General features: G+C 46.8%; 1 protein-coding gene and 1 pseudogene across 6 annotated transcripts in view; one reads left to right on the top strand and one right to left on the bottom strand.

Moving 5' to 3' along the window:
* The first annotated feature begins 3,877 nt into the window (after positions 1-3,877).
* POM121C (POM121 transmembrane nucleoporin C) overlaps positions 3,878-27,865 on the top strand; it is a 28,004-nt gene continuing 4,016 nt past the window's right edge. Inside the window, exons 1-12 of one of the 6 annotated variants that reach the window (XM_063646327.1) lie at positions 3,878-4,005; positions 4,391-4,702; positions 5,199-5,414; positions 5,738-5,896; positions 7,937-8,017; positions 9,783-9,954; positions 21,936-22,027; positions 22,672-22,745; positions 23,176-23,297; positions 23,741-23,843; positions 24,142-24,318; positions 25,142-26,824. In XM_063646327.1, coding sequence (XP_063502397.1) covers positions 4,509-4,702; positions 5,199-5,414; positions 5,738-5,896; positions 7,937-8,017; positions 9,783-9,954; positions 21,936-22,027; positions 22,672-22,745; positions 23,176-23,297; positions 23,741-23,843; positions 24,142-24,318; positions 25,142-26,824 — 3,073 coding nt within the window. In that variant the 5' untranslated portion in view covers positions 3,878-4,005; positions 4,391-4,508. The other 5 variants (XM_063646328.1, XM_055292774.2, XM_055292773.2 and 2 more) reach the window with 5 other exon arrangements.
* Positions 19,685-19,823, bottom strand: LOC129490949 (uncharacterized; annotated as a pseudogene).

Genomic DNA, 27,865 nt, shown 5'->3' on the forward strand with positions numbered 1-27,865 from the left:
ACTCCAACCTGGGCAACAAGAGCAACACGCCATCTCAAAAAATAAAAATAAGTAAATAAATAAAAGACTATCTCATCCAGAAATGCCTTTATAGATACGCCCATAAATAAATGTTTAACCAAGTATCTGTGCACCCCATGGTCCCTTCAAGTTGACACATGAAATTACCCTTCACTCCAGCCTTCAGCCATGGGTTTGTGTCATGCATAGATTTCTAGAACTCCCTGTTTACATAGTGCCCTCCTTTCTTTTTTCTGCCCCATTTCTCTGCCATTTCAGCTGTCTCAGCCTGATCTCTGCCTCCTCATCTCTGTCTCCTCAGCCCAGTGGGATCTCCCTACTGTGCTCAGACTCCAGCTCTCTGCACTGCAGTTGGGAAATGATCCCCAGGTAGAGGAGGAACTAGGTGACTCTGGGGCTCATCCCACAAGTTTCCTTACTCTTAGGGATCAGTCTTTTGCTTCCTGTTGTCCTCTGCCTGAAAGTAGTTGCCAAGTTGTACTGTTTTATATATCCACAACAGCATGTGTTAAACCAAAGTCTGGATCAGCAGACTGCCAGATTTTTTTTAAACAAATTTATTAATCAATACATTTTGTCCATGTCTACAGTTGTTTATGGTGGGAGGACTAACCTACAGCTGGAAGGATTAATTTTCAGCTGCTTTATAGTATTTTATTATATGAATTATACCAGTTTGCCCATCCTTGTGTTGATAGACATTACCCATGAAGTGTGTTCAAATTGTCTGTGATACAAATAATGCTTCAGTGACTATCTACCCAGAATGGGATTGCGGGTTTATAGGATACATACTTCTTCACCCTTATTTTTTACTAGATATTGCCAAATTGCTTTCCAAATTGTACTGTTTCATATATCCACAACGGCATGAGTTCTGTTTGTTCCACATCTATGCCAAGACTTGATCTTGTTAAATTAATTTTTCTAGTGTGTAAATGAGTGCAAAATATTGTTAGTCTTTCCTAGATTACTAGTGAGGTTAAATGTATATGTGTATGTACATATATGCACATATGTATATATATATATATATATATATATATATTTTTTTTTTTTTTTTTTTCGAGACGGAGTCTCGCTCTGTCGCCCAGGCTGGAGTGCAGTGGCGCAGTCTCGGCTCACTGCAAGCTCCGCCTCCCGGGTTCACGCCATTCTCCTGCCTCAGCCTCTCCGAGTAGCTGGGACTACAGGCGCCCGCCACCACGCCCGGCTAATTTTTTTTTTTTTTTTTTTTTTTTTGTATTTTTAGTAGAGACGGGGTTTCACCGTGGTCTCGATCTCCTGACCTCGTGATCCGCCCGCCTCGGCCTCCCAAAGTGCTGGGATTACAAGCGTGAGCCACCGCGCCCGGCCAACACATATGTATATATTATTAGGTATTTGTGTTTCCCATTCAATAGCTTTTTTATATCAATTGTCCCTTTTAAAAATTGGGTCATCTTTTTGTTATTGATTCTTTGGAGTTCTTTATAAATTCTACTTATGAATCCTCTTTTGGTTATGTGTATTACGTTGTTTTTCCCAGTCTTGGCTTTTTTTTAGATGCATATCTTGTCTTTTCCTATACAGAAGTGTTAACTTTTTGTGTGTGTGTGATGAGTCTCACTCTGTTGCCCAGGCTGGAGTGCAGTGGTGCGATCTCGGCTCACTGCAACCTCTGCCTTCTGGGTTCAAACGATTCTCTAGCCTCAGCCTCCTGAGTAGTTAGTACTATAGGCCAGGCAAATTTTTGTGTTTTTTATTTTTTTTAGTGGAGACAGGGTTTTACCATGTTGCCTAGGCTGGTCTCGAACTCCTGAGCTCAAAGCAATCCGCCAGCCTCCCCTCCAAATGTGCTAGATTATGTGTAAGCCATCATGCCTGGCCCAGAAGTACTAACTTTTAATGTAGTCAGATTTATCTATATTTTCCTAAATGATTTGTGCCCTTTGTGTATTCATCTCTTAACCTCTAAACACAGGAGTGCCCAGAGGACTCAGGCTATGGACCTCTCTATTTTCATTAATTCTCAATAATCTTGCTTGGTTTCAGGACATCTGTACCCTGATGGCTTTTATATGTAGCTCCTCCAGTTAACTCCAGCCATATACAGTAATTTAAAGAGCCCCTACCGACCTAGATACTATGTTTCTTCTTCCCCTATTACCCAAGTTTCTTGAGTAGGGAGTCTGCAGTCACTGCCTCCATTTCTTCACCTTCCAGTCACTGTTCAACCCAGGGCAGCTTGGCTTTTGTCCCACTAGTCTACTGATACTGAGATTTTTTTCTTAAGCAACACAGCCCACCCTCCGCCGCCCCCCCCCCTTTTTTTTTTTCAAATTAAGTCTTATGTGAAATCACAGTATATTAAGTAGAAGAATTACTTTGGCACTGGGTTGGGGAGGATCTGGAACCCAAACTGCACCTTCTTCTCATCTCTCTGAGTTGCCCCAGAGGCAATTATACCTTTCCAACTTTTCTATCCTCCAAACACCCTAATCTCCAGCGATACTGAACAATTCCATCTCTGGACTTCTGCACAGTGCTCCTTCATCTGCCTTGAACCTGCCAGACCTCTCAGCTCCAGGAGCACTTCCCTGCCTGCCTTCCCCTTTATCATAACTTTTTTTTTTTTTTTTTTGAGATGGACTCGCTCTGTCGCCCAGGCTGGAGTGCAGTGGCATGATCTCGGCTCACTGCCAACCTCCACCTCCCGGACTCAAGCAATTCTTCTGTCTCAGCCTCCCGAGCAGCTGGGACTACAGGCACGCGCCACCATGCCCAGCTAATTTTTGTATTTTTAGTAGAGACGGGGTTTCACCATATTGGTCAGGCCTGTCTTGAACTCCTGACCTCAGGTGATCCGCCTGCCTTGGCCTTCCGAAGTGCTGGGATTACAGGCATGAGCCACTGCGCCTGGCCTCCTCCTTTTTTTTTGTTCCCGGTATCACACTGATAACATTGAATTGCAGTCTTTTACTTACACATCTTCCTTACTAAACAGAGCTTATAAAGATCAGAGATCCTCTATTTTCCCCCTTAATCTCTTTAATGTACATAAACAATGGAATTAATAAATCAATGAATGAATGTCTGAGGAAACTTAACTACACCAAAGTGTATTGGCAGACTACCAGACTTTTTAAACAGCTTTATTAAGATATAATTTACATACTATACAATTCATAGGGTGGTGCAACCGCCAACACAGTCTAATTTTAAACTATGTTTATGCTACTAGGAGAAAGCCTGTAACTATAAGCAGTCACTTTCTATTCCCCACCCCCAAACCCACTCCCTAGCCCTAGGCAACCACTAATCTACTTTCTCAGACCGATAACTTTAGCACAGGTATAAATCGATCACAGAGCCTCAAAATCCACCCGATATCTGGGCCATGATGTGAAATTTGGTAGGTAATCGTCCCACGTTATCAACTTGTAGAAATGGAGTGGGGGGGGACTCAGCCGCCAGTGGCGTTTGTGAAAAGCACCTGGTAACAGGCTGTGCTGGAGGGGAGTTCAGCCCCTAGAAAAGATCACAGATTAGGAATTTTGTAAGCATAGGTCTGGGGCCCTTTTACTTTGGACGCGATCCTTCCACGGGATCGCCTCCGGATGGGTGTCACGCTGGGAGCCATGCAGGAAACCGCAAGAGTCAGAAACAGGCGTTGAAGGCAAGCAGCATTTTCTTTTTTTTTTTGAGACGGAGTCTCGCTCTGTCTCCCAGGCTGGAGTGCAGTGGCGCAATCTCGGCTCACTGCGAGCTCCGCCTCCCGGGTTCACGCCATTCTCCTGCCTCAGCCTCTCCGAGTAGCTGGGACTACAGGCGCCCACCACCACGCCCGGCTAATTTTTTTTTTTTGTATTTTTAGTAGAGACGGGGTTTCACCGTGGTCTCGATCTCCTGACCTCGTGATCCGCCCGCCTCGGTCTCCCAAAGTGCTGGGATTACAAGCGTGAGCTACCGCGCCCGGCCGGCAGGCAGCATTTTCCAAACCAGGTGGGTCTGGGGAGCTGCGGGGCTGTAGCGTCTTCCCGAGTCGCGCGCGCATGACGTAGCGGGCGCGCGATGACGCGACGCGTGGCGCAGTGCACGCTGGGATATTTAAGTCTCCTCCGCGGCGCGGAGCCGCGATGTCTCCAGCGGCTGCGGCGGCTGGAGCGGGCCAGCGGCGGCGGTCGATTGCGAGTGTCAGGGACGGCCGGGGCCGGGGCTGCGGCGGGCCGGCCGGGGCGGCGCTTCTCGGCCTGTCGCTGGTCGGCCTTCTACTGTACCTCGTGCCTGCTGCGGCTGCGCTGGCCTGGCTGGCCGTGGGGACTACCGCGGCCTGGTGGGGACTGAGCCGCGAGCCCCGAGGTTCGCGCCCCTTGTCCTCCTTCCTTAGGAAGGCGCGACATCGGCAAACACTGTTCGCTTCGCCTCCAGCCAAGTCGACAGCCAACGGAAACCTCCTAGAGCCGCGGACCCTGCTCGAAGGACCTGATCCTGCCGAACTGCTACTCATGGGCAGTTACCTGGGCAAGCCCGGGCCGCCGCAGCCCGCCCCCGCTCCGGAGGGCCAGGACCTGCGGGATAGGCCTGGCCACCGCTCACCCGCCCGCCCGGCGCCGCGCTTCCCGCCGACCCATCGCGTTCACCACGTTTACCCCTCTCTCCCCACTCCTCCTCTCCGACCCTCCGGGAGGCCTTCCCCACGGTAAGATGCGCTGATTTTCCCAGATCATCCTCTGGCTCGGCTGGCTTGAAATTGAGGACTTGACTTTTAAATCCGATTTGCTTTTTCATCAAGTCCGAAAGGGATTATGTGTGGTTTTGCCCTCCTTAACACCTTGGTGTATGCCAGCCGTCTCCTGCCCTCCTCTAACTCTTGGAATGAGATGTGTTGCCAAAACGATTCCCTTCTTCCCGGTTCTAAAAACTCCCCGAATTTTAGTGCAGTCTAGATTTAGTCTAGATTTAGATTTTCCCTCTCAAATTGTTGCAATCCATTGTTGAGACAGCTGTTAAGCAGCTGTCACTCTTTGCCCTTAGATGGAATAGGGGAAAGTTGCCATAAAAACAACGTGTTCTGTGTTGCTTAGAAAGAGACTTAAGTTCTTTGGAAAATGTCTGAACTCCTGGGTTTTTAACCGTTTAAAATTTTGACATTCTTTCATGCTTTGGTTCCATGATTTGTCTCGCATTCTCTGCAGGGATTGTGGGACTTTACCAAATCGGTTTGTAATAACACCTCGAAGACGCTATCCGATCCATCAGGCCCAATATTCCTGTCTGGGGGTACTTCCCACAGTGTGCTGGAATGGTTATCACAAGAAGGCTGTGCTGTCCCCTCGCAACTCCAGGATGGTGTGTAGCCCTGTGACTGTGAGGATCGCCCCTCCTGACAGAAGATTTTCGCGTTCTGGGATGTGAGTGTTATCGTTGGAAGAATACTCTCCCTTTTCCTGTCCACTTTATTCTTCTCCAGTTTTTCCTATGACAACATGACTACAACGCAAGAAAGGATGAAGCTGCTTATTTGAATGAGAAATACCAAATTCTAGTAAAACCGTTTGTTTTTCACTTTTTGCGCTTGATGAAAAAGTAGCTTTACTTGCTGAGGGGAACTGTTGTGAGTGTATAAATTATACTTTGGCCTGTTGGTTAGCTTCCAATTTCCGTTTCTGAAGTCTGTGCTATATGGCATGGGAATTAAAATATCTTACGGCTAGAATCTTGTCTTTCATTATAGACCAGAGCAGATAATCAGCTCAACACTGTCCTCACCATCAAGTAATGCCCCAGACCCATGTGCAAAGGAGACTGTACTGAGTGCCCTCAAAGAGAAGAAGAAGAAAAGAACAGTGGAGGAAGACCAAATATTCCTTGATGGCCAGGAAAATAAAAGAAGGTAACAGGCTCAGGAGAGTACTAAGCCGGTTTCCCGCTTCGACTCCTATGGGATGAGATGTAGACATTCCCATAAAGATACAGAGGCCACCTCCAGTTTGTGAGCCTTCGTAGGCCCCCTTCTTTGGCTTTCATGGAGGAACCTAATAACAAGGGTTTTAATGCTGTTCATTTCAAGGCACAGGTTAGATCAATGTTATAATTTACCTTTTCCATGAGTAGTAGAGATAAGCTGACAGCTGTTAGCCATGCTAGCCTCATGCTTCTGTAGAAATGTGTTAAAGTTTATTTTCAAGAAAGAAGGCTCTAAGTCTTCCCATCGGAATTTTGTGGTGTTCAGTTATTTGGGTAACCACCAGTTCTAGTGTTTTGTTTTGTTTTTTTTTTTTTTTTTTTTTTTTGGATTCGGAGTCTGTCTCTGTCCCCCAGGCTGGAGTGTAGTGGCCCAATCTCAGCTCACTGCAAGCTCCGCCTCCCAGGTTCATGCCATTCTCCTGCCTCAGCCTCCCGAGTAGCTGGGACTAGGTGCCCGCCACCACGCCCGGCTAATTTTTTTGTATTTTTAGTAGAGACAGGGTTTCACCATGTTGGCCAGGATGGTCTTGAACTCCTGACCTCGTGATCCGCCCACCTTGTCCTCCCAAAGTGCTGGGATTACAGGCTTGAGCCACCGCACCCGGCCCACCAGTTCTAGTGTCTTAATTGTGCTAAAGGAAATGCTTGTGAAAGAAAAATGAAAAATAGAGTTTGGTAGTTTTATCAATAACGAGATTAAAACCAATTTCCTGGCGGGGCAAGGTGGCTCATGCCTATAATCCCAGCACTTTGAGAGGCCGAGGCGGGTGGATCACCTGAGGTCAGGAGTTCAAGACCAGCCTGGCCAACATGGTGAAACCCCATCTCTACTAAAAATACAAAATTAGCTGGATGTGATGGCGGGCGCCTGTAGTCCCGGCTACTCCAGAGGCTGAGACAGGAGAACTGCTTGAACCCAGGAGGTGGAGGTTGCAGCGAGCCGAGACCATGCACTCTAGCCTGGGTGACAGAGCGAGACTGTCTCAAAAAAAAAAAAAAAAAAAAAATTCCTTATATGGTTTATAAAATAAGCTAATGAAAATGGAATAGTTTTTTTTTTTTTTTTTTTTTGAGATGGAGTCTCGGTCCGTCACCCAGGCTGGAGTGCAGTGGCGCAATCTTGGCTCACTGCAAGCTCCCCCTCCCGGGTTCACGCCATTCTCCTGCCTCAGCCTCTCCGAGTAGCTGGGACTACAGGCGCCTGCCACCACGCCCGGCTAACTTTTTGTATTTTTAGTAGAGACGGGGTTTCACCGTGGTCTCGATCTCCTGACCTCGCGATCCGCCCGCCTCGGCCTCCCAAAGTGCTGGGATTACAAGTGTGAGCCACCACACCTGGCCTAGTTTTCTAATTATAGAAAGAAAGGAAGTTGAGGTGGCTGAGCATTTATTAAGCACCCACTGTGTATGAGACCCTACTGCAAGTGCCATGGATAGAGCAGTGGACAAGACAAAATCTCTGCTCTCGTGGGACTCTTGAGGGAAACACCATTTTATAAGGCTGGGTGTGGTGGTGCACGCCCGTACTCCTAACACTTTGACAGGCCAAGGTGGGAGGATCGCTGGAGCCCAGTTGCTCAAGACCAGCCTGGGCAACATAGTGAGACCTCGCCTCTACAAAAAATTAAGAAATTAGCCAGGTGTGGTGGTGCATACTTGTAGTCCCAGCTGCTCTGGAGGCTGAGGCAGGAGAATCGGTTGAACCTGGGAGGCAGAGGTTTGTTGCAGTAAGCCAAGATCGTGCTATTGCACTCCAGCCTAGGCAACAAGAGCGGAAACTCTGAAAAAAAAAAAAAAAAAAAAATTACCTTTCAGAAGCTTAGGGATTTTAAACAACCATTTTCTGGTCTAGCATGGAATCTGTGCTCCATAGAGATAGTATAAGGTCCCAGAAATGTGAGAATACTTTAAAGGGACAAAAAAAAGTCATGTCATTTCATTGAGACTTTTTTTTGATTTGTCACAGGCGCCATGATAGCAGTGGCAGTGGACATTCAGCATTTGAGCCCCTGGTGGCCAATGGAGTCCCCGCTTCTTTTGTGCCTAAGTAAGTGCGAGTCCATCCGGATGAAATACCAGTTGTTTGGAAAAGGCATGATCAGCGCTGTTGCCCTGTAGATTTTCCTCTTTGTTTTTTGCATTGCTTAATTAGTTCAGGTTCACATTTTTGAAATTAGGAATATTCTAACTTGTCACAATTAACTGCCTTCTAATTCCTTTTAATGTTCTTGCATTAATATGGATGAAATATGCTGAGACTAGAGGTTTTATAAATATATTTAATAACCAAGCACATACACAGAAGGATTGCAAAGTTTGTGCAGTGGATAAGACAGTATGAAACTTAAATGTTAAATTTCTACATGTCAGTTTAAAAACAAACTGGAGGAAGAATTGGATGGAAAGGAAAGTAGCTCAAAAGTATGTGTGGAAAGACTTAGGATAACTTAGATACCTCATCTGAGTCAGCAGTGTGTTGTGGTTGCCAGGAAAGCTAAAGTGCTCCTGGTCTGTGCTGTTAGAAAAAAGAATAGAATGAGGCAGGTGGATGGTATTCCTGCCTTCCGTAGTTCTGCTCACTGTCCGTGGAGCACTGTGGTCAGATCAGTGTACTGCACTGCAAGGGAGGATGTACACAAACGGAAATTCATTCCCAGCGAAGCAATGAAGATGTTAAGGAGATTTGCAACAGCCCAAAGGGGTGGTGGTGGATGGTGGGGTTTTGGAGGTATGGAAGTATTAGCCCAGAGAAGAAAAATCTCAGGAGGAATAAGGAAATAAGTGAGGGAAGGATTGTCCTTCCCTCTCGTCTCCAAAAAACCAAAGGACTGTCCCTTGAAAGAAGCGAAATAACTTGCTCTGTTTGACTTCAAATAGGATCCGTGGGTGAAAGTTAGAGGAAATGGCCGGGCGCGGTGGCTCACACTTGTAATCCCAGCACTTTGGGAGGCCGAGGCGGGCGGATCGCGAGGTCAGGAGATCGAGACCACGGTGAAACCCCGTCTCTACTAAAAATACAAAAAATTAGCCGGGCGTGGCGGCGGGTGCCTGTAGTCCCAGCTACTCGGAGAGGCTGAGGCAGGAGAATGGCGTGAACCCGGGAGGCGGAGCTTGCAGTGAGCCCAGATCGCGCCACTGCACTCCAGCATGGGTGACAGAGCGAGACTCTGTCTCAAAAAGAAAGTTAGAGGAAATACACTGTAATCCACTGTGAGAATAAACTGGTTCATGGTTGATGTGGGTCACTCTAGGAGAGAGTTGTCTATATTGTAACAGGTTGGATGACTGTCCTACAGGAAAGATGCATAGGAGATTTCTGTTTCCACTGGAGGTTTAGAAAAATGATAAGTTCCTCTTAACTGTGATTTTTTTTTTAACAGCTTTGTTGAGGTATAATTGACATACGATAAACTGTGCTTGTTTAAAGCATGTGACATTTTGACACACATACACCTGTGGAACCGTCCCACCACTAAGATAATGAACATCCATCACCTCCAAAAGTTCCCACATGCCTGTAATCCCTCTCTTTAGTTCCACCCCTGTCCCCAGGCATCCACTGATCTGTCTTCTGTCACTGTAGGTAGGTATGCATTTTGCAGAATATTCTATAAATCATACATTTAAGTTTTAAATATTGGCTTTTTCTACTGACTTTGTCAGATAGATTTGGCCAGATTGTTAGCAGTAAAAATTAAAAGCATTATTCTCTTCCCATCATGTTATTAAGAAAGATGTCATGACCGTGGATGAAACCATAAAAGAATGTTGCCTTCAATAAAGCATCTAACTGTGTTCTTCTCTTTTATTAGGCCTGGGTCTCTGAAGAGAGGCCTCAATTCTCAGAGCTCAGATGACCACTTGAATAAGAGATCCCGAAGCTCTTCCATGAGCTCCTTGACAGGCGCTTACACAAGTGGCATCCCTAGCTCCAGCCGCAATGCCATTACCAGTTCCTACAGCTCCACTCGAGGCATCTCACAGGTACAAGTACAGCTCTTGTAATGTGGGGGACATGAATTCCCAGCATTCATTCATTGATTAGGGCCAGACATGGTAGCTTAGCCCGGTAATCCCAGCACTTTGGAAGGCCAAAGCGGGAGGATTGCTTGAGCCCAGGAGTTGAAAACCAGCCTGGGCAATATAGTGAGACCTTGTCTGTACAAAAGAATTTTTAAAGAAATTTTTTTAAATAAAGTAATTGATTAGCAAAGGTTTACTAATCACCTTCTATCTGTCAGACATTAGGATTGTCTTTTTTTTTTTTTTTTTGAGACGGAGTCTCGCTCTGTCGCCCAGGCTGGAGTGCAGTGGCGCAGTCTCGGCTCACTGCAAGCTCCGCTTCCCGGGTTCACGCCATTCTCCTGCCTCAGCCTCTCCAAGTAGCTGGGACTACAGGCGCCCGTCACCATGCCTGGCTAATTTTTTGTATTTTTAGTAGAGACGGGGTTTCACCGTGGTCTCGATCTCTTGACCTCGGGATCCACCCGCCTCGGCCTCCCAAAGTGCTGGGATTACAAGCGTGAGCCACCGCGCCCGGCCAGGATTGTCTTTAAGCTAATAGAAAATACAGATCATTGAGTGATCAATATAGGCCAGCGGAATGGAGTAGAAAGCCCGGAATGTAAAGCAGTCCATGTGTGCGAGCTGATTCAAGACACAGCTGTGTTGCAGATAAACGGACAGAGGGTGATTCGAAAGGTAGACTGAGTCCAGGTTGTATTGGGTCATAAAAGAGATTTATCCTATAGGCATTTAGAATTGAGCGCAGGGTTTTTAAACAAGTGGTCATGATTTTTTGTAAAGGGGATTATCGCATAGTATAGGGAACAGAGCAGGCTTTGCTGCTGGACAGACTTAGGTTCAAATCTTGGCCCTGAGGCTGGGCGGGGTGGCTCATGCCTGTAATCCCATCACTTTGGGAGGTCAAGGTGGGAGAACCTCTTGAGCCCAGGAGTTCAAGACTAGCCTGTGCAACAGAGCAAGACTGTGTCTCAAAGAAAAGAAAGAAAATGCTTGGCTCTGACATCTAATAGCTGTAAGGTCTCGGGCAGGCAAATCATATAACATCTCTTTTTCTTATCTCTGAAGTGCTGTTGCAATGATTGAGGGTAATATTTAAAAAGCACCTATTACAGTGGCTGTCAATAAGTGGGTACCCGGTATACAGCAGCCAGACAAAAAGGTGTAAAGCATGTAAGGAGAAATGTTTTTGAGAGGAGGAAAATTTTGAGACAAGTTCATCAGCCCAGAAGGCTCTGACAGTCATATAAATGAACATTAATAACCATAATATCATTATCCCTCTTAAATTATTAACCTTAATATTATTTAATATCTAGTTATTATTTTTGATATGCAAACTTTTCCAGCTTTGGCCTGTGGAAGCCAAAATCCTGTGTCCTTTATTTTGATCCCAGCAGTCTTCCACAGATAGCTTCATTGCTTTTAGCCCACCTTCCCAAAGTCCATTTTTAGCCTATACTGAAGTTGGCTGTTTCTTCAGAAAGCTTTGGTTTCTTCCAGTTAGAACTGTAGAGACTACAGTCCTAAGTTTTAGGAGAGATAAGATAGATCCTCTAGAAAGAGGAATGTAAATAATTAATTCATAATATTCCAAATTCAAATTTATGGTGGCAGGATTTTTTTTTTTTTTTTTTTTTTTTTTTGAGACGGGGTCTTGCTCTGTCACTCAGGCTGGAGTGCAGTGGTGCAGTCTCGGCTCACTGCAAGCTCTGCCTCCCGGGTTCACACCATTCTCCTGCCTCAGCCTCTCCGAGTAGCTAGAACTACAGGCGCCCGCCACCACACCCGGCTAATTTTTTTGTATTTTTAGTAGAGACGGGGTTTCACTGTGGTCTCGATCTCCTGACCTCGTGATCCGCCCGCCTCGGCCTCCCAAAGTGCTGGGATTACAAGCGTGAGCTACCGCGCCCGGCAGTGGCAGGATTTTTTATGTAATTTATTTGATTTTATATTTTTATGTATTACACCAAAAATATTGGTTTATAATACTTTGATCCTAGTACATGCAATTCTTTTTTTTTTTTGAGACGGAGTCTTACTCTGTCGCCCAGGCTGGAGCACAGTGGTGCGACCTTGGCTCGCTGCAGTCTCTGCTTCCTGAATTCAAGCGATTCTCCTGCCTCAGCCTCCCAAGTAGCTGGGACTACAGGCACCCACCACCACACCTGGCTAATTTTTTGTATTTTTAGTTAGAGACGAGGTTTCAACATGTTGGCCAGGCTGGCCCCGAACTCGTGACCTCAGGTGATCCACCCACCTTGGCCTCCCAAAGTGCTGGGATTACAGGTGTGAGCCACCATACCTGGCCCATGCAATTTCAAAATAGTGATATCAGTGTCATTGTTAACACTGTCATTATTAAGACTGCTGAAGTCAGTTTAAGAATTGTTTGTGATTCATTTTGTCTTTATATCCCTCTGTGAATCCTAGGGACATGTAATCAATATATTGTGTTTTATTTAAAGTAATGTTAATTGTCCTTTGGGTACACCAACTTTATATACAGTGAGGTTCGTTTGTCCAGTATGTTTGAAAGTTACAGGGATTTCTGTGTTTCCTTTTTGAAATAGTTCTATTTTAGATTATGTAAAATACTTGTTGTTTCAAAAAAAATACACTAAAACAAGATACACTCAAAAATTCAATTTCCATCCCTTTCCACTCTGCATTTTTCCTTCTTCTCCATTTTTATTATTTTTTGATTATCCTTTGTTATCGTTTTTTAAACGATATGCATATCAGTGTATCTGAAAACCGCCACTTTCTAACATTTAAGGTAGTAGACAGTATATACAGTTTTGAACCTTGCTTTTTCACATAATAGACAGTTGAGGTCCTTCCACAGCAGTACACAGAAACTCATCTTTGGTCTTACAACTGCATAGGTACCCTAGTCCTCTGTTGACAAACGTTGGGTTGTTTCAGTCTTCCGCTATCACAGATAATGTAGCAAAGAATACATTTGTTCATATGTCATTTCACCCTTGGCAATTTTGCCTCTGGAAAAATTCCTAGAAGTCAGATTCGGGTCAAGGGTTAAATGTGCAGGTAATTTTGCTGGGTACTGTTAAATCCCCCTACAGGGCATGTACCACTCAGCATTCCCCTCAGCATTGTATGAGAGGGACCATTTCTCCATGGCCTCACCAGCAGATTTGGTTATTGTAGCTCTGGGCTTTTACCAATTTGACAGGTAAAAAATAGTATCTAGGATGGGCGTGGCGGCTCACGCCTGTAATCCCAGCACTTTGAGAGGCCGAGGCAGGTAGATCACCTGAGTTCGAGACCATCCTGGCCAACATGGTGAAATCCTGTCTCTACTAAAAATATAAAAATTAGCTGGGCATGGTGGTACACGCCTGTAATCCCAGCTACTCAGGACGCTGAGGCAGGAGAATCTCAGGAACCCGGGAGGCAGAGGCTGCAGTGAGCAGAGATAGCGCCACTGTACTCCATCCTGGGCGACAGAGTGAGACTCTGTCTCAAAAAAAAAAAAAAGCTAGCTGAGCGCCACGGTGGCTCACTCTCGTAATCCCAGCACTTTGGGAAGCCGAGACAGGTGGATCACCTGAGATCAGGAGTTTGAGACCAGCCTGGCCAACATGGCAAACCCCATCTCTACTAAAAATACAAAAAATTTAACCAGGCGTGGTGGCGTGTGCCTATAATCCCAGCTACTTAGGAGGCTGAGGCAGGAGAATGGCTCCACCCTAGAAGGCGGAGGTCAAGTGAGCTGACCTCAAGCCACTGCCCTCCAGCCTGGATGACAGAGTGAGACTCCATCTAAAAAAAAAAAAAAGAAAAGAAAAAAAAAACAGTATTTAATTTTTGTCTCTTATGAGTAGTTTGATCATCTGTTCATATGTTGAATGATTATTTTCAGTTCTGTTCCCGTGAATCTTAGTTCATATCCTTTACCCATTTCTCTGAAGGGCTACCAGTCAAATCTCACGTTCAAGAGTTTTTCCTATAGTAGAGAAACCTATTCCAAATGAAGCAAAGTTTTGAACGTAAAATAGAAACCATAGAAGTGCAGTGTTAGAAGAAACAGGCTCCTCACTCGTTGCTGGTGGGAGTGTCAGTTGGTACAGCTCTCTAGAGGGCTTTGTGGCAGGAATTGTCCACATGAGAGATACACGCACCCTTTGATCAGCAGCTTTATGTTTAGGAAGTTATCCTACACACATACTGGGAAATGGATACAAGGATTTAATGTAACATTGTTTTAATAACAGCAGCTTGGAAACAATGTACATGTTATCTTTTCAGGGAGCTGGTTGAATAACTTAACAGTATTGGTGTAAGTTGAAATATACTATGTAACTGTAAAAAGAATAAGGCAACTGAAGAAGTACTCATGAGAATGATCTCAAAGGAATTATATAAAAAACAAGGGTCAGAATTGTATAGTATCCTCTATTATTCGGGCTTTTAAAAATCTTTTGGCCCGGCACCTTGGCTCATGCCTGTAATCCCAGCACTTTGGGAGGCTGAGGCGGGCGGATCACGAGGTCAGGTGATTAAGACCATCCTGGCTAACATGGTGAAACCCCGCCTCTACTAAAAATATTTTTTAAAAATTAGCTGGGCGTGGTGGCGGGCGCCTGTAGTCCCAGCTACTAGGGAGGCTGAGGCAGGAGAATGGCGTGAACCCGGGAGGCGGAGCTTGCAGTGAGCAGAGACTGCGCCACTACACTCCAGCCTGAGCGACAGAGCAAGACTCCATCTCAAAAACAGATAAATAAATATCTTTTAATATGCATAAAATAATTCTTACAGGATATATTAGAAACTGGTAATTGTTATTGAGATAAAAAGGAAATTAACTTTTTACTGTACATTCTTTTTTTTTTTTTTTTTTGAGACAGAGTCTCACACTGTCACTGGGGCTGGAGTGCAGTGGTGCGATCTCAGCTCACTGCAACCTCCACCTCCTGGGTTCAAGTGATTCTCCTGCCTCAGCCTCCCAAGTAGTTGAGATTACAGGCTCTGGCCACCATGCCCAGCTAATTTTTTGTATTTTTGGTAGAGATGGGGTTTCACCATGTTGGCCGTGCTGGTCTTGAACTCTTGACCTCCACCCGCCCTGGCCTCCCAAAGTGCTGGGATTACAGGTGTGAGTCACCGCACTCAGCCTACTGTACATTCTTATTGTTGGAATCGGTAACGTGCAAGTATTACCTTTCCTGGTTTTGGCTTTTTTAAGTAAAAAAGTAAAATTCCTCTGTCCCAGCGATCCGAGTCTCCATCCAGTAGGTACCCATTGTTAACATTTTTACTGTGTGCAAACACAGATAATACCCAGGATTTTTTGACTGTTCTACATAGCAGGGTCACAGCATATTTGCTTTTTAAAAAGCATCTTCTTTTCTCTTTTATCCATTACATCTTACGTAGCATTTTGTGTCTTGTAATTTGCCTCACTCTTTAGATGGCCTTATAAACAGAAAAACACAAATTGTAACCACCACCCAGGTCAAGTAATAAAACATTTTCATCACCCAGAAACCTCCCTCCTGCCCACTCCCCATCATGCTCCTCCTTTCCTTCTTATTAGCACCTTTTATAGTGTACCCTGTTTTTGAATTTTATATAGATGGAAATAGAGTATGCATTCTTTGGTGTTTGACTTGACATTTTACTTGTGAGATGTGTCCACATTCATGCACATAGCGGTAGGTAATTCATTGTCATTGATGTATATACTGTTCCACACTATGAATATAACCACAGTTAATTTATCCATTCTGCCATTGAACATTTGGGTTTCCAGTTTGCAGTTATTATATATAATATTGCTATAGATAATTGTCTAAGTCTTTTGGTACACATGAAATATGTGTATGCTCAGTTTTAGTAGATATTGCTAACCTTTTTTTTTTTTTGAGACAGATTCTCGCTCTGTCACCCAGGCTGGAGTGCAGTGGCGTGATCTCAGCTCACTGCAACCTCTGCCTCCTGGGTTCAGCTATTCTCCTGCCTCAGCCTCCCTAGTAGCTGGGACTATAGGTGCAGGCACATGCCACTGTGCACAACAAATTTTTGTATTTTTAGTAGAGACAAGGTTTCACTATATTGGTCAGTCTGGTCTCGAACTCCTAACCTCAGGTGAGGCCTCAGCCTCCCAAAGTGCTGGGATTACAGGCTAGAGTGCAGTGGCACCGTATTGGCACTCACTGCAACCTCTGCCTCCTGGGTTCAAGTGATTCTCATGCCTCAGCCTCCCAAATAGCTGAGATTACAGGCGTGCGCCACCACACCAAGCTACATTTTAAAATTTTTAATAGAGATGGGGTTTTACCATGTTGGCCAGGCTGGTCTCAAACTCCTGACCTTAAGTAACCTGCCCGCCTTAGCCTCCCGAAATGCTGGGATTACAGGCATGAGCCACTGTGCCCAGCTGCTAAGCAATGTATTAAAGGGAGTGTTTCAGTTTATATTCTTTTTTTTTTTTTTTCCCTGAGACAGAGTTTCACTCTTGTTGCCCAGGCTGGAATGCAATGGCACGATCTTGGCTCATGGCAACCTCCACCTCCTGGGTTCAAGTGATTCTTCTGCTTCAGCCTCCCAAGTACATGGGACCACACACATGCACCACCACGCCCAGCTAATTTTGTATTTTTAGTGGAGATGGGGTTTCTGCATGTTGGTCAGGCTGGTCTCAAACTCCCAACCTCAGGTGATCCAACCACCTTGGCCTCCCAAAGTGCTGGGATTACAGGTGTGAGCCACTGCGCCCAGCCCAGTTTATATTCTTACCAGCAGTATATGAGATTTTTATTTATGTTGTTCCATATCCTCACCAACACTTGGTATTGCCAGTCTCTTTAGCCATTCTGCTAAGTGTGAAGTAATATTTCATTGTGGTTTTAATTTGCATTTCCCTGATTACTAATGAGATAGAAATGCCAACTGTATACTGGCTATTTGTATAGCCTCTTTCGTGAGATGCCTGTTCAAATTTCTTGGCTCTTTTTTTTTTTTGAGACGGAGTCTCGCTCTGTCACCAGGCTGGAGTGCAGTGACACGATCTCGGCTCACTGCAAGCTCCACCTCCCGGGTTCACGCCATTCTCCTGCCTCAGCCTCCCGAGTAGCTGGGACTGCAGGCATCTGCCACCACACCCGGCTAATTTTTTGTATTTTTAGTAGAGATGGGGTTTCACCATGTTAGCCAGGACAGTCTCAATCTCCTGACCTCATGATCCGCCCACCTCGGCCTCCCAAAGTGCTGGGATTACAGGCATGAGCCACCGCGCCCAGCCTCTTGGCTCTTTTCTATTAAGTTGCCTTTTTCTCAGAGATTTGAATATGCTTTTTATATATTCTAGATAACAAGCTCTCTGTCATGTATGTGTTACAACAAAAGTGTCCTGCTCTTGCCATTCTACTTCCTTGTCGTTAGCATAGTTTGTGTAGTATTTAGGAAATCTTTGCCTGTCTAACCTAAGGTCATGATAATTTTCTTCTATGCTACCTTCTAGAAGCTTTATTATTTTATTAATACTTTTCATATGTAAATCCATAAAATCCACCTGAAATTGATTTTTGTGTATGGTGTGAGGTTGGGATCACAATTAGTTTTTTTTGTTTGTTTTTTACTGTAGAAATACCCATTTCTCTCAGCAACATTTATTGAAAGGACCATCCTTATTTCTCTGCAGCATCGCCTTTGTCTAATTTAAGTGTCCGTATATATGTGCGTCCATTTCTAGACTCTGTTTTGTTCCATTGGACTGTTTTTCTTACTACCCTTGTGCCAGTCTTTGTTTTACCCTTACCCTTATACTTTCAAGTCTTGATAGAGTCAGTCATCCCACTTTCTCATTTATTTTCAGGACTGTCTTGTTTCTTGGCCTTTTGCATTTTCATATAATTTTTAGATCAACTTGTCAATTTCCACACACACAAAAAAAAGTTTTGAGATACTGATTGGGATTGCCTTTCATCTACTGATTACTTTGGATGGAATTAACATTGTTATAATATTGACCTTGTTTACTTCTAATCTGTGATCATGGAATGTCATTCATTTCTTTATTTAACTTTTTTTTTTTTTTTTTTTTTTTTGAGACGGAGTCTCGCCCTGTCGCCCAGGCTGGAGTGCAGTGGCGCAATCTCGGCTCACTGCAAGCTCCGCCTCCCGGGTTCACGCCATTCTCCTGCCTCAGCCTCTCCAAGTAGCTGGGACTACAGGCGCCCGCCACCACGCCCGACTAATTTTTTTGTATTTTTTAGTAGAGACAGGGTTTCACCGTGGTCTCGATCTCCTGACCTTGTGATCCGCCCGCCTCGGCCTCCCAAAGTGCTGGGATTACAAGCGTGAGCCACCGCGCCCGGCCTTTATTTAACTTTTGAGACAAGGGTCTTGCTCTGTGGCCCAGGCTGGAGTGCAGTGGCATGATCATAGCTCACTACTGCCTCGAACTCCCAGGCTCAAGCAATCCTTCTGCCTCAGCCTTTTGAGTACAGGCATGCATCACCACACCTAGCTAATTTTTAAAAACTTATAGCAGAGACAAGGTCTCACTATGTTGCCTAGGCTGGTCTCAAACTCCTGAGCTCAAGCAGTCTTCCCACCTTGGCCTCCCTGAGTGCTGGGATTATAGGCATGAACCACCATGTCCCACCTCTTTCATTTATTTACATTATCTCTAATTCTTCTCTGTAGAAGTTTTACTTCTCTGGTATTAGATTTATTTCTAGGTATCTGGGTTTTTTTTGTTTTTTGAGATGGAGTCTCGCTCTGTCGCCCAGGCTGGAGTGCAGTGGTACAATCTCGGCTCACTGCAACCTCCACCTCCTGGGTTCAAGTGATTCTCCTGCCTCAGCGTTCCAAGTAGCCGACATTACAGGCATGCGCCACCACACCTGGCTAATTTTGGAGTTTTAGTAGAGACAGGGTTTCACCTTGTTGGCCAGGCTGGTCTCAAACTCCTGACCTCAAGTGATCCACCTGCCTCTGCCTCCCAAAGTGCTGGGATCATAGGTATGAGCCACAGTGCCTGGCCCTAGGTATATGGTTTTGATGCTGTTATAAATAGTGCCTTCAAAATGTGATTGACTGTGCCGGTGTGTAGAAATACAACTGATTTTGTATTCAGAAAGTTTGCTAAATCTGTATGTTCTTTAGGATTTTAGTACATACACTCATGTCTATGATAATGAGTTTTTCCTTTCCTCTGCAGTCTTATTCTTTTTATGTCTTACTGCACTTGGCTAGGACTTTGAGTTGAATAGACATGATAATAAACATCTTTGTCTTGTTATATCTGAAATGAATGTGTATGTACAGTCAGTGAAGTAGAAGAGTAATACTTTTTTCCCCTAATTGTTAAACCAGTTGTCCAGTTGTCTTCCAGTGCTAGCTAATCATTACAGTCACCTTTGGCATTTCTTTTTTTTTTCCTTGGTAGAGAAGAGACCTCACTATGTTGCCTAGGCTGGTCTCAAAACTCTTGGGCTCAAGTGATTCTCCCACCTTGGCCTCCCAAAGTGTTGGGATTATAGGCGTGCACCACCACACCTGGCTAATTTTTGTATTTCTAGTAGAGATGAGGTTTCACCATGTAGGCCACACTGTTCTCAAACTGACCTCAGGTGATCCTCCTGCCTCAGCCTCCTGAAGTGCTGGGATTACAGGTGTGAGCCACCTCGTCCGGCCCCTTTGGCATTTCCGACCCTTGCTTGCTCAGTGATGTGTATCCCTTAGTGTCTGGAGCACATTGTGAACAAAAATGCAAGGTTTATGTTTTTGTTTCAATTTTATTACTTTAACTACAGATAGGGTTTTTACACTTGATCTTAGCCAAAAGGCCGAGAAGCGATGTGAGATAGGGTTTTTCTGTGTTGCCCAGGCTGGTCTGAAACTCCTGGGCTCAAGCAGTTCTCCTGCCTCAGTCTCCCAAAGTGCTAGGATTACAGGCGTGAGCCACTGCACTCGGCCATCTATGTGCTTTTAAAGTTCCACAGGTGGCTAGGCACAGTGGCTCACGCCTGTAATCCTAGCGCTTTGGGAGGCCAAGGTTGGCAGATCACAAGGTCAAGAGATCAAGACCATCCTGGCCAACATGGTGAAACCCCATCTCTACTAAAACTACAAAAATTAGCCGGGTGTGGTGGCATGCTCCTGTAGTGTCCCAGCTACTCAGGAGGCTGAGGCAGGAGAATCGCTTGAACCAGGGAGGTGGAGGTTGCAGTGAGCTGAGATCGTGCCACTGCACTCCAGCCTGGCGACAGAGCAAGACTCCGCCTCAAAAAAAAAAAAAAAAAAAAGTTCCACAGGTGACTGAGAAGTGTGTGAGAACCAGCGAGGTAGTGTCAGGGATCTGAAGTGATTGAAAATGCCGCTTATATATTCAATCCTTGGATCCCTTTGATGAATTTTTGTATTCTGCTCTTTTATATCCATGTAATCCCATGTTTTTTAAACCATTGTGCTCTGGCCTTTCTTGCTGTTTGAGCGTAACTTCAACTGTTATTGCCGTGAGCAGTTTTCTCAAGCTCCTCCCGGGCCCAGCTTCCTGATGGTAGCCTCACTGAACTGTTCTGCTGCTTACCACTTGTCTGAAGCTTCCCCTTTTCCCTTTTTGAACTCTTATTAAGCATTGTTGGCTTCCTGTTTGTACTTATATGATGTAGCTGGTACTGGGTAAGAAATCACTAGCAGCTTTTCTAGTAGGAAAGACGGTCTGAGGTGACAGTTTAGTGGCTTTGTAATTAGGCTCAGGACTTACGAGACTATTTGCAGCGTCCGCTCTGTGCCATCTACTTTGCTGCTGGTCTGTGGAGGAAGCAGAGATGAAAACACCATCTTTGCTGTCAAGAACTTGCCTGGTGGAAGAGGCAGATGTATGGATAATCATCACATGATGATAAATGCCATCGTTGCTGCAAAAGTCATAAATGTTATGACAGCGGGTTTTTCTTGTTATTTTTGTTTGTTTGTTTCTTTTTGAGACGGAGTCTCGCTCTGTCGCCCTGGCTGGACTGCAGTGGCACGATCTCATCTCGCTTCAAGCTCCGCCCCCTAGGTTTACGCCATTCTCCTGCCTCAGCCTCCTGAGTAGCTGGGACTATAAGCACCCGCCACCACGCCCAGCTAATTTTTTGTATTTTTTTGTATTTTTAGTAGAGATGGGGTTTCACTGTGTTAGCCAGGATGGTCTCAATCTCCTGACCTCGTGATCCGCCCCCCTTGGCCTCCCAAAGTGCTGGGATTACAGGCGTGAGCCACTGCGCCTGGCCATGACAGCGTATTTTTAAAATGAAGTTAGTAAATTAAAATCGAAAATTTAATGGAAGCAAGACTAAATTAGTTTACTGGGTTATCTTCTTTAATTTATTTCTATCCTTTCCATAGACAGTCTAGCACAGGTTTGAATGTGTCCTGGCGCTTCATTACTGAGGCTAACGTTCCACCTAATATATGCAAAAGTGTGTCCATCCCTTCTACCTTTATTCACATTCCATTACTTTTATAGACTTTTCTTTTTTTGCTTTCATAATTAATACTGGCCGTTGACTTTCTTTTCAGGGGTCTTTCTTCACAAACAAATTTTTTTCATTTTCATTTTCTTTTCTTTTTTTTTTTTTGAGACAGGATCTCATTCTGTCACCCAGGCTGGAGTGCAGTGGGGCAATCTCAGCTCACTGCAGCATCCTGAGTAGTTGGGATTACAGATGCAAACCACCACACCCAACTGATTTTTCAATTTTTTGTAGAGACGGGGGTCTCGCTATGTTACCCAGGCTGGTCTCAAACTCCTGGGCTCAAGCGATCCTCCCACCTTGGCCTCCCAGCATGCTGGGATTACAGGCATGACTAACCATTTAACCATAAAAAATGGTTTTTTTAGTCACTTAAAAAGAGACTTCGTCGTGTTGAGGGTCAGATGCTAAGTTATCAGCACGCTCAGTCATGTCTCTCTTAATGTTTAGCTCTGGAGGAGAAGTGGCCCCAGTTCATCACCCTTCTCTAGCCCAGCCTCGTCCCGCTCCCAGACACCGGAGAGGCCAGCAAAGAAAATAAGGTACTCTGCGTTCTGCAGTTTTCATTTGCTGCGTGGACAGATGGGGGTGAGGAAAGGTGGGAAACGAACCTGGCTCTTAGGCTTTGTGCTGCTGTGACTTACAGAATCAAAGAAACTAAGTCCCTGAGAGGGACAGTGCGGCACCCACCTGAACCGCTATCCCTACAATCTTGGGTACTGACTCCAGTGGCCTCTGGCCGTCGCCTCCCACTCCAGCATGAGGGATCGGGTGCAAGCACAGAGGCCATGCAGAGTGGAGAGCAGAGAGTCGAGTCAGCGGGCAGTCGCCATCAGGTTCTTGACTTGAGCTGACGCCCTAGGTGCTTGCAGTTGGCTGGAATGCCACTCCCTCAGGGATCACATCTGTGTCTAGAACTCCCAGGGACTTGGCAGGTTGTAAGTAAGGTTTGAAGATTATCGTTTTATGCTTGTTTTAAGACAAAAGCTGTCTTCATGGCCTCTGTGAACAGCCTCCCTTCATTCTGTTGGAATTTCCTTTTGAGTTTTTTTATCCTGCATACTGAGATCTTAAATTATGGTTGTTTTAGACATTGGCCACTTGGTAGTTAGGAGGGTGTGAGAAATTATTTAATACTTCAGCCAAGAAGTCTTTCTAGACTAAATCGTTCCTTTTCTCCCGGCAGAGAAGAGGAGCTGTGTCATCATTCCAGTTCTTCAATTCCATTGGCGACAGACAAGGGGTCCCAGGGAGAAAAGGGTAGGTTGCTGAGGAGGGTCTGCTGTTGCTGGTGGAGGTGTTTGTGGAGGATATAGAGATTAATACCTATTGAAAAAAGGTCTTGAGCATTGCTATGTCTAACGCATGTTAGATACAAAGAGAGAGATTTCCTCTCCTTCAGAAGTTTATAGTCTGATGAGGGAGAAAGGCTACAGACGGGGGCTAACGATTGGATAGAGGTAAGCTCAGTTTGAGTCACCTTTGGGTGATCCTGGTAATTACTGCACAGTAAGCGGTTTGTGTGCGCGCCTTAATCTTGCAAACACTGTCCAAGCAACCAAACCATAGAAGATTGAATCTTTTCAGAGATACTCAGTGAAAACTCAATGTGAAATGCGAAGTGGATAGACACAACCATCCATTTCTGGAAGAGGGAAGGAAGCAAACGAGTCTTGGTTTCTTTCTTTAGTTGCAGATACAACCCCAAGGAAGAAACAAAACTCAAATTCTCAGTCTACACCTGGCAGCTCTGGGCAGCGTAAGCGGAAAGTTCAGCTGCTGCCTTCTCGGCGAGGGGAACAGCTGACCTTGGTATGGTCTTGTCCATCTACTCCTGCCCTCCCCGGCTTAGCTCTCCTAAGTCTTAGGAACGCTAAGGACAAGTTTCTTCTAGTTTTTTCTAATTTATTTTTGTTTTTGTTTTTGTTTTTTGAGACAGCATCACTATGTCACCCAGGCTGGAGTGCAGTGGCTCGATTTTGGCTCACTGTAATCTCTGCCTCCAGGGTTCAAGCAATTCTGCCTCAGCCTCCCAAGTAGCTGGGATTACAGGCGCTTGCTACCATGTCTGGCTAATTTTTTGTATTTTTAGTAGAGATGGGGTTTCACCATGTTGGCCAGGCCAGCCTCAAATTCCTGACCTCAAGTGATCCAGCTGGCTTGGCCTCCCACAGTGCTGAGATTACAGGCGTGAGCCACCGTGCCCAGCCTTCCTGTTTTTTCTGATTGGCCTGACTTCTTTTTCTCTTTGGTAGCCTCCACCTCCCCAGCTTGGCTATTTGATCACTGCCGAGGACGTAGACTTAGAGAAGAAGGCTTCGTTACAGTGGTTCAACCAGGCCTTGGAGGACAAGAGCGGTAAGGAGCATAGATCGTTGCACACTCGAGAGGTTTCAGGTGTGTTTTCTCTGGTTTTATTTTGGTGTTTGAAAAAATAGGTTTCTCTGGGAAAATCCCAAGTAGGGTTCCATGTTTTCTTGTGGTCTTTCTCGCCTGAGACATCCATGTTGGTGTTCACGGGAACTGGACAGCAGGGACCACTGCAATTGAGGGCAGGCATTCCTCCATGAGCTGTGCTGAGACCCTGCTCTCCGACAGGCATCTGGAAAGAAGTCCCAGACAAGCCAGGACTGCATCACCTTTCTTTCTTTCTTAGATGCTGCCTCGAACTCTGTCACTGAGACCCCACTTACCACTCAGCCTTCGTCTACCTTTACCCTGCCTGCTGCTGCAGCTGCCTCCTCACCCACCTCCCTCCCGGCCCCAAGCACCAACCCACTGTTAGAGAGCTTGAAGAAGATGCAGAGTCCCCCGAGCCTGCCACCCTGCCCAGGTGAGCTGGAGTGGGGCCGTGGATCCAGCCTTCTGAGCAGCATCCCCTGCTTGGGTTGGAATAAGGGCGTCGTGCCTATCAGTCACTGGAGATTGCCCTGGCTCAGCACACCGGAGCGCGCCCACATGTAACAGCGCCGGAGCCTGCATCAGGGAGTGTTAGAGAAGGGGTGCTGCGACGCTCGGGATCTGAAGCCTGGCTCGTAGCTGCCCTGAGCCTCGCCTTCCTCATCTGTCAGATGAGAATGATCTTCCCGGTGCAGCACCTCTGAAGTGTGAATGTGGTGGCGTGGTCAGGATGTCCTTGCCTATCAGAACCACCGGTCCAGAACAGCACTGCTTCCTTTTCCTCCAGCACTTTGAGGGCTGCTGGTGTTCCCGGCCCAGGCCTTCATGGCACTGTGCACGCACCTCTTTATCAGATGGTAACCTGGGGTTCGTACTCACCCTCCCTGCTCAAGGGCAGAGACTTCCCCATTCATAGTTGCGTGCTCTTAGCACCTGGCAGGTGAGCTTAGTAGGCAAAGTATATCTAGATTCATACGTGAACTTCAGAGTTCAGACAACTGGACTGTCTTAGTCTCTACACATTAGGCCCCCATTTTGGCCCCATTTTATCCCCTTCTGTCTGATGATCTGTGAGGTGGAAATAATGAACACTTCCTTGATTTACTGTACAGGCCTGTAGTGTAGACTTAGCTGAGTTTATTGACTGACTCTTGGATCCCAGGCTCTGTGGTAGGCGTGGGGAGGACACTGAAATACTGAATACCATCATCTTCGAAGTGTTTATGCCAACTTCACATTTTCTATTCTTCTTCCAGAATCTGCTGGAGCAGCAACCACTGAGGCCCCCTCGCCTCCAAAGACGCCCAGCCTCCTGCCCCCGCTGGGCTTATCACAGTCAGGGCCACCAGGGCCGCTCCCCAGCCCCTCCTTAGACTCCAAACCTCCAACCACTTTGCTGGGGCTGATTCCTGCTCCATCCACAGTACCAGCCACTGACACCAAGTCACCTTCAACCCTTCAGACAGAGACGGCTACCAAACCCCAAGCCACATCTGCCCCGTCCCCCGCCCCCAAGCAAAGCTTCCTGTTTGGAACACAGAGCACCTCACCTTCCAGCCCTGCCGCCCCTGCCGCATCTTCAGCATCTCCCATGTTCAAGCCCATTTTCACGGCCCCACCCAAGAGTGAGAAGGAAGGCCCAACACCGCCTGGCCCTTCAGTCACAGCCACAGCGCCCTCCAGCTCCTCCCTCCCCACGACCACCAGCACCACGGCCCCGACCTTCCAGCCTGTCTTTAGCAGCATGGGGCCACCTGCATCTGTGCCCTTGCCTGCTCCCTTCAAGCAGACAACTGCTCCCGCCACTGCTCCCACCACAACTGCCCCGCTCTTCACTGGCCTGGCCACTGCCACCTCTGCTGTGGCTCCTGTCACCTCCGCCAGTCTATCCGCAGACTCTGCTTCGAAGCCTGCGTTTGGCTTTGGCATAAACAGTGGGAGCAGCAGCAGTGTGAGCACCACAATCAGCACCGCCAGGGCCGCCTCACAGCCTTTCCTCTTCGGGGCGCCCCAGGCCTCTGCTGCCAGCTTCACCCCGGCCATGGGCTCCATATTCCAGTTTGGCAAACCTCCTGCCCTGCCCACAACCACCACAGTCACCACCTTCAGCCAGTCCCTGCCTACTGCCGTGCCAACGGCCAGCAGCAGCGCTGCCGGCTTTAGTGGTTTCGGCAGCACCCTCACCACCTCCTCCCCGGCCACCAGCAGCCAGCCTGCTCTGACGTTCAGTAACACGAGCACCCCCACGTTCAACATTCCCTTTGGGTCAAGCGCCAAGTCCCTGCTCCCATCATATCTGGGAGCCAACCCCCAGCCCACATTTGGGGCCGCTGAGGGGCAGCCACTGGGGGCCGCCAAGCCAGCCCTTGCCCCCAGCTTTGGCAGCTCTTTCACTTTTGGAAACTCTGCAGCCCCGGCTGCTGCACCCACACCTGCACCTGCATCCACGATCAAGATCGTGCCTGCACACGTGCCTACGCCCATCCATCCTACCTTTGGCGGTGCCACGCACTCGGCATTTGGATTGAAAGCCACGGCTTCGGCCTTTGGCACTCCCACCAGCTCACAGCCCGCCTTTGGCGGCTCCACTGCTGTCTTCTCCTTCGGTGCAGCCACCAGCTCTGGCTTTGGAGCCACCACCCAGACCGCCAGCAGCGGGAGTAGCAGCTCAGTGTTCGGCAGCACAACACCATCACCCTTCGCGTTTGGGGGTTCGGCAGCCCCCGCTGGCAGTGGGAGCTTTGGGATCAATGTGGCCACCCCAGGCTCCAGCACCACATCCGGAGCTTTCAGCTTTGGAGCAGGACAGAGTGGGAGCACAGCCACCTCCACCCCTTTCGCGGGGGGCTTAGGTCAGAACGCCCTGGGCACCACCGGCCAGAGCACACCATTTGCCTTCAACGTGGGCAGCACACCTGAGAGCAAACCTGTGTTTGGAGGTAAGGAGGGGCGTGGACTTGGGCTGCCGGGCTGGACACTGACAAGCTGTGCCCGCGAAGCCCGCGTTCTCGGGGAGCTTATGCTGTGGCAGTGAAGAGACAGGCACTGAATATAGAACTCAGTGAAATGCCAGGGCACGATACATGTTTTGCTAACGTAATAATGACTGGAGGAGCCGTTGTGGATTTAACTGGTCAAAGGCGGCCCTTCTGAGTAATTAACAATTGTAAGCTGAAGGTTGGGCGTAGTGGCTCACGCTTGTAATCCCAACATTTTGGGAGGCCAAGAAGTGTGGATCACTTGAGACCAGGAATTCAAGACCAGCCTGGGCAACTTGGTGAAACCTTGTCTCTACTAAAAATACCAGAAAATTAGCCAGGCGTGGTGGTACCCACCTGTAATCCCAGCTACTCAGGAGGCTGAGGCACAAGAATGGTTTGAACCCAGGAGTTGGAGGTTGCAGTGAGCCAAGATCATGCCACTGTACTCCTGCCTGGGTGACAGAGCAAGACCCTGTCTCAAAAAAACAAATGTAAGCTGAGTATGGGGGTGGGGTGGGGCTGGGCACAGCACAAGTGGACATGCCTTTCAGGCCCAGGATGGCGCATGCAAAGGCCCAGAGGCAGAAATATGTTTGGTGTGTTGAAGAGCAGAACAAAGACAAGCATGGCAGGAGGGCAGGAGCAGAAGCAGTGGTGTGGAAGGAGGCCAAGAGGCGAGGATTGTTTGTGGCCAGGGTTGGGTGTTTGGGTCTTAAGTGCTCAGGAAAACCATTGCAGAATCAGGCAGAAGAATGATGAATGTAGATCCCATGGCTTCTGTTTTCTTCGTGAAGTAGGAGAGAAAATCTGGGAGAGAGAGGGTCGGGATAAAGTGTATAAAAAAGAGGTCTTTTGAAATAGTCATTTTGGACAGTGGGGGAAAGGAACATCATATTAAAAAGTGCAATCAGTTTCCAGGCAGTTTGTGGGCTGGAGCATTGTGATCGTGAAGTTAAAGTGAGGCCAGTTAGCATGGCGTGTGTTTCCCAGTGACACTGT

The sequence above is a fragment of the Symphalangus syndactylus genome, chromosome 9 (genome assembly GCF_028878055.3).
Source record: "Symphalangus syndactylus isolate Jambi chromosome 9, NHGRI_mSymSyn1-v2.1_pri, whole genome shotgun sequence".
NCBI classification, from domain to species: Eukaryota; Metazoa; Chordata; class Mammalia; order Primates; family Hylobatidae; genus Symphalangus; species Symphalangus syndactylus.